Here is a 12,022-nt window from a genome sequence, read left to right as displayed (position 1 = left end):
GACGGATAACACATGCGCAAAAGCTTTTGCGAAAGCCGCTCTCATCAGCTTCTGAAGGCGGGTGCTCTAAAAACGTAAAATTGCAACAGGTTCGACTTAACGGTACAATCGTGTATCCTGATTTCTCCTCAAATAAGTCTAATAAAATGTTCTTAATCACATTTTAATAACACAATTACTATTATCGTATCATATACAAGATCATAGCAAAATAAAGTGATTTTACTTTCTTAGCAGTAGTATGATTTAAGAGAAAAAAGTAGAAATTTCATGTGTTCATACATTTCGTTTTATTTTGTTCTTAAAAGTCTGTCTATACAGGAACAGAAATAATTCTGCTGATGTAATTAAAAATTTAGATACAGATTTAGATACAGATTTAAAAATAATTTTAATCGACTATCAAAATAATTAAGCAGAACGCTCTACTTGCTAGAATGTAAAAAGTTTTTGCAGCATTGCGCGTTTCATGCTCAAGTTTCCTACATGATTATTTTGATAATACAACACAATTATTTTCAGATTTATCTAAATTTATCAAAATTTCAAAATACTTCAGTAAAATTGTTTTTTACATGTAGACATGATAAGAAAACAAATAATCAAGCAACGAAAACATTTTGTTCTTTTGTAGCCAATATAAATCTTAATTTGATACAATCAGTAATCTTCGATAAAATATAATTAATTAAAACATGCTTATCGTATTGTTGATACGACAATGCGAAAAAATGATCATCACTGTGATTCGTTGATGTAAACAGCGATGACAATGGTCGAATTGGCTATTTTGAACAGACCACAGATCGTCTCGCACGCCTATCGCAATTTGTAGGTCGCACTATATAAAGCTTGTCACGTATAAAATTGCTCTATAACATGATCGCTTTTCATTGCGAAATTGTAAGCTTTTAATGAATTCCAATGAAGTATACAATATATTGTCTATAATACGTGATATATCCTTTTCTGTTTATATTTCTTCAACATTTTCGATATTTATTCGATATTCTATTTTAATAAAAAAAAATTGGTTAATAACATTAATTTAATTTTACATTTAAATAAAAATATTTATCTTTTCAAAAAAGAGAAACATATATAGGGTTCAAAAAGAATAATATTTATTTATTTAAAATTAAATTTAATATCAATAATCAGACTTTTTTTTGCATTAAAATAAGATATTGAATAAGTATAGAAATAAACAGGGACGATTCTCTTTTAAAAATAAATTCCTTATTGATGCTAAAAGTATACAAGAATAACATAAAGCATAAAAAATAACTCATATGTATGGTGCTGTAATACATGTACTCAGGATAAGAAGTTACCTTTATCGTTACATGTACCGTTACTTCTTAAAACAATGATTTGGTAATGACGTTGGAGTTTTTTATAACGATAACGATAACTAACTAAAAGCTAAGGCTGGAAACGTCATTTTTAAAAAGTGACTTGTCATCATTACACATTATTTATTGAAAAAAAGTAATTTATTACTTGTGATGCACCGATTCGTTACTTTTAAAAGTAACCAAATCGTTGTTTTAAAAATGGTAAAAGTAACTTCTCATCCCCACACGTACTGAAAGGAATATAAATTCTGAAACTGAGCTTTACTTTAACTAATAAAAAGTAATAAATAGAAAACAGTACATTTACATGTATTACATAATTGCATTTACCAAAGAGATACAAAGAGAGATTATACGCATTATTTTTTTATATAAAAACACAAGCCACACATATATATATATAAACTAATATCAATGTTGCGTATTATATAGTATATATAAAATGCATATATCTTAAAATAAAATAATATGCAAGCTCAAGACGTATGATTACGTATTGTACATAATATACTTAAAATATACGTATTTGTTTCTTGATAATATAAGAAGATTAATTTATACGCTTGTATCATTCCACATTCTTCATTAGTTTTAATATTGATATCAGATTAGATGTTTAATTTATAATACGAAAAATATACATAAAATCATATATTGACAATAAAACTTTTTTTTATAAAACTTATAATATGTTAAGAAAAAGCAAATAAAATAGAAAAAGAAATAACTTTTTATTATCTAATAAAAACAGTGAAATATAAATATAATTTAGTTCAAAATTGCTGACATAAAACGTAAAATTGTGATCAACATATCGTCACCTTAAATTCATTTGTTCGCATACAATAAACATAGACAATTTTTATGGTAACAAAATGTATAAAAACACACGTGTTTACATAAATAATAAAAGAGATATATTTATACAGAAAAACTTATATAATTACAATACTTATAATTGATTTAAGAGAAGAAAATCTTAATGTACAACATGTACAATATATTGGTACTATATATTGGTTCTCAGTCAGACGAATCTCACAACGATGGATCCTGAAAAGAAAAAAAATATTAATATTTTTGTATCGTCACAATGACGATAGTTATGTAATAAAAATACAGCAATTAAAGTGTGATAAAAAGAAGCGAGTAGAACCACAAATTTAAATAAATGCAAAAGTTGCAAAGTGTAAAAAACTACACAATGTAATATTTTTATGATTATTAAACTTCATGATTATTAAACAGATGGTTATAGTAATTTTTGTTTTATGCAAACATTACTGAAAAAAATATCAGGGACAATGTAAAAAATTATATAGCTTTATCATACGCAAACATTACTGTGCAAATTTCAGGGACAATGTAAAAGATTATATACCTTAATTTGAATGATCGAGGCTCGAAACATTATCTGAGAACCAGGTAAAGTACCATGATGTCCAAAACTGAAAACGATACGCGCTAATCAAACTAGACAGCATACTCCAAAAATTGACTGATTTAAAATAATTTAATATTGATATTTTTAATCCTTGATTTAAATAAGTAATTAAATATAAGAGTTGTGTAAAACATATGTAGAAAAATATAATAGTATTGAGTAAAAGATAAATAGAACGAGATAGAATACAGAACAGAAATATATTTTTTTAACTAATAATTGTTGACTGTAATGAAAATTCGTATTCCAAAATTAAGTAAAAGAATTGATTTCGAAAATATAAATTTAGCTTTATACCTTAATTATACATGAAGAAAAAATATCTTATAAATTGTTTTTAATCTACAGTTATAAAGATTTTTATCTTTCCGAGCCACAAACCAGTTATTCTAATTAATAGAAAAAAGACGCCGATAATGATATAAAAATCTTCAAAAAAAATTGGTTACATGTTTGCGTCATACAGAACAGCGTAAAATATGCATATACTATATAAATTAACAAAAAATATTTCATATCAAAGTGAAAAAATTTTATAAAATCTTATATACATCACTTATAAATATTTTGCACAAATAACTTCTGTGAAAGAAAAAGAATAAGAATATATAGCATTACTGCGTACTATCAGTTTTGAGACTCATTTTATCAAACACTTATTTTTGCTTGTCTTATGGGAAAGTTAATTAAAATTATAAAATTGCAAAGAGTATTATAAAAAATACTACTATATTATTTGATAGAAGTTTATATTTATGTTTCTAAAGTTTTAACTTTTATTTAATATAAGAAATATTGTCCAAAAAGAAAGTGTATGTCGATATCGATGACTTTTGTCTTATCATTAATATTCATTTTATGTTATGATAATATTTTACGTCAAAGGTTACAAAGAAATAAAATTTAAGGAGCAAAACATATACAAACAGAACTGTATAAATTGGTACAAAAAGCTTTTAAAAGCTTAAAAAAGTATGAAAAGAGATAAGACGTATGATACAGCTTCTAAAAAATAATAAATAAAATGCCAATTTGAGCCGACACTGGTTTTTAGTGTGTATTTTTTAATACTATTTATTCAAAGTGAATATTAAACGTATACTTCGACCTACGGTCAAGGTCCTTTTCAGTATAAAAGATATATTAATAAAATTACATAATGGTAACGCATACGAATATAAACTAATAACATAAAAAACGAGAAAACACGTGGTGGTGATGTCCGAGCTAATCTTGGTCATTAAATTACTAAGTTAACTAAAAAGAAAAATATTTTATTTAAAAAAAACGACCGACCTAAAAGTTATAAATAATTAAAAAATGTTAACATAAGAAAAAAATAGTAAAAAACTTACATGGCTATCAAGATTGAACTATTTTTATAAGATTTATTATCGGACATCACCACCACGTGTTTTCTCGTTTTTTATGTTATTAGTTTATACTCGTATGCGCTATCATTATGTAATTTTGTTAATATGTCTTTTGTACTGAAGAGGACCTTGACCGTAGGTCGAAACGTATACGTTTAATATTCACTTTGAATAAATGGTATCGTGCTATTATTGATTATACGCAGCACTATTTCTTACCAACAATGAAAAGTACGATCGTCACAGTAATGCTAATAATGATGATCCTCGACTTCACATTCTGGAGCCATGCTCTCCGTTGCGCTCTTTTCGCAGCTTCTCTAAATTCGTTTCCGGCCATATTGAGACGATCGCTCGCTTGCTGTAAATCCTCCAGTCTCTCGCCGCGATCTATTACTTTTTGAACATTATCCCGCATCACGTCTGCCACTTCCTGAATCTGCAGCTTGACGCTTCAAATACAGATAATTAAATCGATATCGATTACTTGCACCAATAATTTCGTCTGTATTAATTTGCATATGTAATATTGTATCAATTATAAAAATATAAACTAACCATGAATGTAAAGATCAATTCAAGACTAATGCAAGATTAAAAAGCACGTGTAATTATCTTCTTTTTTTTTCAAGTATTCTTAACAATCTACACTTTTTCCTCGGGCTCTCAAAAGATTCTTTTTAAAATTATAATTTCCATTTTACTAAAAAATAACTATTTATTACCGTTGATTCAAAACTTATTATCATAAATTTATTTATGCTTTACGATTGTATTGGTCATAAATGAATTTTATAATTTATTTGTCGAGCCAATTATTATTCTACTTGATTAATTTTCATTTATACTCCACCTATAATTCAAAATCAAATTGCATTTTAGCTATAAATATGATAAAAAGTATGATAAATAGTTATATAATATAGATATTTTATATATATATGTGTATATATATATATATATATATGCAAGAATTGTACACAAATAAAATAAATGTAATTAAAATTACATAGAAATAATAATCGCATAAAAAATAAGAAAGTTTCAATTAGAATACGTTCTAGTCGATACCAACTAAAAGTAACATAATATTAATATTATAATTTAGCAGCAATGTAACTGTTATGCAATGTAACTGTAATGTCATATATTATATCATATTTATATTAAGCAAATTATAATGATAATTGCTTCTTCAAACTACGTCAAAATAAATAAACATTAAAAAAAGGCATATAGGTCAAAACAGAATGTTATTGCACGATATCTATTTATCAATATTTAAACTATATAGATGTTATCCGACTGTTATCTACAAATCCTTAAAAAATAAAAATTAAAAATCATTATACTTACGTATCCATTTTATCATCAATGTTTTCATTTCCACTTGATGTACTGGGTCGGCTGTAATTACATATTCCATATTAATACTTTTGTATTAATTAAGGCAATTTTCGAAAAAATATAGCAAAAGCGAAACAAACAAAAGTAAATACTTGTATAAATTGATCATTTACATTAAAATGTAAAACTAGTTTATACCAAATGTTAAAAGAAAAGATAACTATATTTTATTATTGCAGTATTTTTTTAGCAAAAATGGCATTTACAATTATATATATTTTTATAGAAATTTTTTTAATTAATTACAATTGATTATAAAAATAATTTTCTTACGTAAACAACATCTCCTCATCAAGATCGCTGTCGTGCTCCAATAGCGATTCCTGCAAAAGAACAGTTTAAATATATGTCAAATTTCCCGCCAAGCGTGACATCACGTCCGAATACTGCGTGTTCTTTGATATACGTACACCAATGCGACGATAAGAGATACTTACTTTTTCATCTTTGTCCGCGGTTTTGATGTCCTCTTTGGATAAACTGCGTTTACCGGATGACAACATATTCTCAGGAAAATAGGCCTGCGTTTCACTCGCAGGCTTTAAATAATTGATTCGAACACCTAAATGATTTATTGTGACGATTAGAATTTAACCTTCCACGAACATTCGGCCATTTTGATAGAAGCTATTCTGCTTTACCGACCTCATAGTCGTAAAGTGGAATGCAAACCGCAGATCAATAGAGTAGATGGCACCATGATGTACAATAATAGAACAAAATTATTTTTTGTTGCGGGCATGCTGAAACTACCTGTATTACCGGTAAAATTAGCGTTTTCGATGTTTTTGTTCCTATCCAATTTCTTCATAGCCTTCTGCGTTGGTCGCCATATTGAATAAAAATGGATAAAAAAATCTGTAATTTTTTTTCCAGTTTTGGATACCAGCGCCAAGTACATTAGCATGTATATTTTAATTGTAGAAAAGTAATTTTTATTCTGTGAAACTACTACGAAGAAATTGGACAGGAACAAAAACATTAAAAACGCTAATTTTATCGATAATACAGGTGGCGTTGAACATGATTAATGTCGATAGTATAGACTTTTTTAATTCCAAATAAAAAAAAGTCGATAATATAGTGACATTTTAATTCATTTCTTATATTATTATTCTGTCTCACTCAAACGTATACATTCTTGCAAGATCGAGCATCTATTGCTTATAATCTACTAGACACATTATTGCTTTGTTTACCATTCTGAATTCTAAGTCTTCGCTCAGCATTCGTATACACATAATTTGCAGATCAATATAAACATTTTTTTAAGCTTTTAATCTTAGAATTATAAATTCAATATTGTTCGATCATATAATCCGAAGAGTAATGGCACTGTCGCTTTGTCCATACAAGCTATAAAACTTTTGTATTAAGGAAACATCTACGTCAGATGACAACTCTATGAGTTGAAAAATAAGTAAATTTTTAACTTTTTTCGATTTTAGTATAAAATTCACTACAGCACCTCCCAATTTTGCATATACTTCAATCCTGTAAAAGAATTTTTAATTCTGTTCAGTAAATTCGGAATTTTTTATCGATCTGTCGACATTTGTCAGCAATGTATCGACAATTTCGACATTCCAATATTCCCTTAGAAGATATAATTGTCTACAGTTCTCGTTAGTCCTATTTCCTTTTTTTTTTGTTGATACTTTATATTAATTAAGTTACATTATTTTATCAGTTACATTTATTATGAATCTTTTACTTGCAGAAGTACTCAAGAAATAAATAAATCGTCTGACATGGCAACAGCTACATCGAATTAAAACTGTCTTCTATCATTTTAATTTATTTTTAATTTTTTTTAACCGTTGATTTTATAATCAAGAAAGAAATTTTGAAAAATAAATGTTATTTAATGTTTTTTTTTTATAGAAAATGCTCATATACATAAATAGTTAAACATGTATAATATATACGCTTGTTTTCATAGCACACATTAAATTTTATGAGTTTAGTTTCACTAAAAAAATAAATACTACCAATTTGTCATCCAAACATACAAATAAATAATTGTCATAAACAGAAAGATCGATTTCTCTCGCGCTGTTGTTTAACTTAGCACTGCCAATACAATATCGTATGAATATGTACGTAAAGTTAATATCAGAAGCTACTAAATGACGAATGCATACAGTAAATTCAATAAAATAAATGCACAATAATCCTATTTTGGGGAGATATTATATGCACATGAAAGAATCCAGACAACAAAAAATACCTAAAATCAGATCTTAAGACATTTTTTACATTAAAGACATCTTATGTCATAATTTTAGATTTTGTGTTTGCGAATTATCTGATAATATATCACATTAATTACCTCGACTGACTTTATTTGATAATCAATCGTTGAAGCATTTACAAAAGGACCATTGAGGAGCAATTACTGTATAATCCGCAACAATGGTTTAATAAATTTACATAAAAATGTTCAATACGCGATACACTTCCAAGTATCATTAATTGATCATTTAATAGGTCTGACAGATAAACATACCTTATTTGATAATAATGCATTCCTAATAATTCAGTATAAAGAATGAAAATATATAAGTTGTAGAGTAATACTCCCATGAAAGCCAACGTAAACGCGCGTGATGCATTAAATCGGCTATAGCTTTATCGTTCAATTATCGCCTTCTTGATTTGGATCTGAGTTTATACGTTGTAAATTATTGTATTGCACACTCTTGTCTTCAGACGAGTTTTCTGCTCTCATTTATATTAGTTCATGTTTTCTTACTCTTTTTCTATCTAGGCCTTTACAATTTTCTTTGAATTATCATCAGCATTGCATTTCATAATATCTACTTTAATGTAATAGTTCTTGAAGATTGATAATTTTCATGTTATTATGACGTATAGAATAACGTATTTGTATCGTAACATTATTACACATCATGCAACAGTATCACTTCTCCGTAATTCCCTATCGTCATTTCGAAGAATTTTTTTTTAGCTACACAACGTCATACGTAATAATATAGAGTATATTACACTCCGAACGATGACTCATGTTTTTATAATTTATAGAAACTAAGGTAATGTGTTTCTTACACGTGAGCACTATTACTAATGAATGACTCAAATGCTTACAATTAGAAGTTTCATTTTTCGCATGCAGATAAAATTTAATAAATATGTATTCATATTCAATGGCGCTGACTTAAAAAAAAAACGTTGAAGAGGAGGCAAGAAGAAAAGCATTTCAAACAATGACCTTTTTTTTAGTCTTTACATTACGGAGATGAGTAGAAGTGTACAGAAATATATAGATTATATATACTTTTACAAGTGAAACAAAATGCACTTTCTTAGTATATATGTACTTAGTATAATACTAAACTGTCATTAAGATCAAGTGATTACAAAATCAGAGTGATGGCCAACACTTTCTCAGTTTTAATCACAGAAATTATTTACAGTTGTTATAAAAAATCTTTTATTAAAAAACACAAAAAAGTAAAAATTATTGGGAGAACGAAAAGCACCTGCCCGCTAATTAAATCGGCACCTTTCATACTCAAGCATTCATATTCTAAAAATTACATGAAAATCTATCAGAATTTTTCTCAGAAAAAATACAAAACATACATCTCATTTATGTTTTATCCACATCTAGAGAGAGCAAATTGATCCCTTCTTAAAATTAGTAGAACAATAATGTTTTCTTTGGATACTCTTTATTTATTCATCAAAAGTATTTTTTCCAATAAACAACTATTAAAATGATATTACATTATATTTGTCTGCTCTTTATTATCCTAATAAAGTGCGATTATCCTCTCACATTATCTTCTCAGCTTCTCATTACACACACACATTTACTCCCTATGACAAAGATCATAAAGAATAAGAGGCTCCCATCATCAAACCATCGTAAGCATCATAAGGGATATGGCACGCACCCCGATGACGTTCACAGTGGGGGTGCTGATACCAACCACCCGCCCACGACTCGACGCCTGTCGGCGCCGGTCTAGCGACTAACGCGATCGGTCAGAACACGCGGTACTAACGTCGCAAGAGGACTCACAGTCAACATTGTCGACAAACGTCGCGACGTCAGACCAGTTGCGTTCCCAGTCGTATTCCCCACCTTAGATTACGTTGATCATCCGAGTTCGATCTTGCTTGATGAAAGTGAGATCTCGGCGCATTTTCCAATGCCGTCGTTGAGGACCTTTCGCATCGAGTTCGACCGGCCGGGCGCTACTTACGCACCTGGTGAAGTTGTTACCGGCGACGTCATCGTTGACCTGGCCAGAGAGAAGACAATCCGAGGTAACTAAACGTCCGGTACGTGACTGCCAGGCGCGGCACGAGCGCACGAGGCTCGCTGGCTCGCAGTATCGAGCGATCGCGCCTCTTAATGCCGTCATACCACCATCGGCGCCGCACCGACAAGAGCGTCGGGCGCCAGCGAACGCATTCGACAGCTTGTATGCAAGCGTGGGTGTATATGTGTGCGTAAAAACGCGTGCAGTGCGAAACCAGGACCGTACGTGGAGAATTGGGGCGCTTAGAAGTTTTTGGAGAAGTTTTACATCATTTAAATCGCTCGTGACAAATGAAGATTTGAATATTATAGATTCTAAATAGAAAAAATATAGAAGAAATCGACGAGTTCAATCGAAGAATTCTTCGAATACGAATATTAATTAGCGTCTTAAGAAAAACGGATTTAAGAACCTCAAAATCTTGTAAGTTGATAAAAAAAAGGGAAAAAAGATAGAAATGAATGAATAATTGTTCTAAACAAGAAGTACTAATTGCAATGCAATGAAAATTGTCGAATGTAGAAATTCTTGTTACATTATGAGATGCATTTATAGCAATCAAATATAATTAATTAAATATTACATGCATTCGCATAGAAATAGTTTCTATGTCGATATTATCTACGATATAGGGGAAAGTGGATGAACTGTGCGCATCTAAGAGAAATTTATTGGAATGATTTTCCAAGTTCAAAGCGATATAAGTATGGAAATAGAAACTATAAACATTCTTCTACCATTACGTATCCTCATATCGAACAGATTTTTATTCAATAAAGTTGTATTTGGTAAAAAAGAAGAAACGGAAAAGCGAAAAAATTTCTCGCGCGTCGGATAATTGTGCGCATGACTTGGATAATTGTGCGCAAAGCTAAAGTCGTAGGAAATGAATGAATTATGGAATATTGACAAAGAAATCAGAAAATATATTTATTATATTGCAATATAAATATATATTAAAAATATTTTTTATATATGTTACATATATTAAGCAAAAATACAAAACTAATATAATAATAATACACAGACTTTGACAAAATAAAATGGCAAAATAAAATAATGACGCAAAGAAAAAATGAAAAAATTAGTGTTAGTCATATAGTATATGGAAGATGGATAATTGTGCGCACTTCAAAACGCTTGCGCACGGTTGCCCGCCCCGACCTGACTTGATATAAAATACGATTACTTCAACATTTCTTAACCAAACTTAATAAAATAACAGCTCAAAAGACGTACATAATAAAGTATGCAACTTTAATCGAACAAATTAAAAATATCAACTTATCGCCTTATTTTCTGAATGCTAAAAAATAACAAGAAAAGATATGGTTTCACTGTTTTGTATTTTTCTGGTTAGCAAACGTATTTATGTCGTATCTTTTGTAGTTATATCTTAAGAGGCCTCCTGCGTAAAAATTTCACCACAGTGATATCTTCAACTATTGGAAAAATATCAAACCAGGATGCGCACAATTACCCGCTGTCAGTTCCCCCTTTTCCCACTTTTCCCTGCCTATTATCTACGATGTACACCGTTGATATTTTTTATTCATTCTTATAACAAAAGAAGTGATGATTTTTTTTTTTCGTTGGTTATTCAAATGTGCTACTTGTCTCTGCGTAAATTTCTATATGGGATTCTGTCACTGATCATAAAAACGCCGCCATAAAAACCCCGCCATAAAAACGTCATTATCAAGCATTCAACATGACATTCGGTATTAAACGTTGAGAACACATGGGCGAAACGTAATATGAACGCTCATGTTTTCTAGTTTCTGTGCTTCAATATTAAAACAGAAACAAGTGAATATTAAAACAGTAACAGTGAAATTCTCTCTTTTGCAGATGCTCGACCACTTTATATATTTATTAAAGGAATAGATTAATTAAATAAAACCTGCTCATTTAATGCTAACCGCGAACGAAAGAAATATCAATTGGATATACGGTCTAGTTATATCAATTCGTGTTATCAGAAACTATATCCTAACAGTATAAGCAAACAAAAACGCTCTGAAATTATCTCGTTCTCGTGTGCGTTTTATAAACGAAGTTGTAATTATCAAAACGCATCGTACATTACTTGTTGAAATATATACCAGAATATATAGAATGTTAAAAAAAATTATTTGTAAATTTTTG

The 12,022-nt window shown here is 29.1% G+C and overlaps 2 protein-coding genes across 3 annotated transcripts in view; one reads left to right on the top strand and one right to left on the bottom strand.

Annotated features, from left to right (window-relative positions):
* Nucleotides 1-2,328: 2,328 nt before the first annotated feature.
* On the bottom strand, nt 2,329-6,223 carry LOC108753808 (synaptobrevin homolog 2-like). Of its 2 annotated transcripts, XM_018495716.1 has the most exons (6): nt 6,020-6,223; nt 5,856-5,905; nt 5,532-5,582; nt 4,395-4,627; nt 2,740-2,806; nt 2,391-2,411 (listed from the first exon to the last, which is right to left on the bottom strand). In XM_018495716.1, the coding sequence occupies exons 1-5, from the start codon at nt 6,083-6,085 to the stop codon at nt 2,769-2,771; spliced, it is 438 nt and encodes a 145-aa protein (XP_018351218.1). In that variant the 5' UTR covers nt 6,086-6,223; the 3' UTR covers nt 2,391-2,411; nt 2,740-2,768. The 2 variants fall into 2 exon arrangements, with proteins under 2 accessions (XP_018351220.1, XP_018351218.1); XM_018495718.1 differs by lacking the exon at nt 2,740-2,806 and having other exon boundaries at nt 2,329-2,411.
* A 3,127-nt stretch (nt 6,224-9,350) lies between these two features.
* Nucleotides 9,351-12,022, top strand: part of LOC108753833 (arrestin domain-containing protein 17-like) — a 6,694-nt gene continuing 4,022 nt past the window's right edge. Inside the window, exon 1 of the mRNA XM_018495755.1 lies at nt 9,351-9,878. Coding sequence (XP_018351257.1) covers nt 9,761-9,878 — 118 coding nt within the window. The 5' untranslated portion in view covers nt 9,351-9,760. The remainder of the gene's footprint in view (nt 9,879-12,022) is intronic.

Source organism: Trachymyrmex septentrionalis, unplaced genomic scaffold (genome assembly GCF_001594115.1).
Source record: "Trachymyrmex septentrionalis isolate Tsep2-gDNA-1 unplaced genomic scaffold, Tsep1.0 scaffold72, whole genome shotgun sequence".
NCBI lineage: Eukaryota > Metazoa > Arthropoda > Insecta > Hymenoptera > Formicidae > Trachymyrmex > Trachymyrmex septentrionalis.
The sequence above is the reverse complement of the archived record's forward strand: the minus strand, read 5'-3'. Positions and strand labels throughout refer to the sequence as shown.

Excerpts from the sequence above, each read along its gene's own strand:
- LOC108753808 (XM_018495716.1), bottom strand. The coding sequence starts at position 6,085 with ATGTTGTCATCCGGTAAACGCAGTTTATCCAAAGAGGACATCAAAACC. Across the intron at positions 5,906-6,019 it reads CCGCGGACAAAGATGAAAAA|GAATCGCTATTGGAGCACGA; the intron begins GTAAGTATCTCT and ends GTTCTTTTGCAG. Across the intron at positions 2,807-4,394 it reads GATCGTACTTTTCATTGTTG|TTTTGGACATCATGGTACTT; the intron begins GTAAGAAATAGT and ends TATCGTTTTCAG.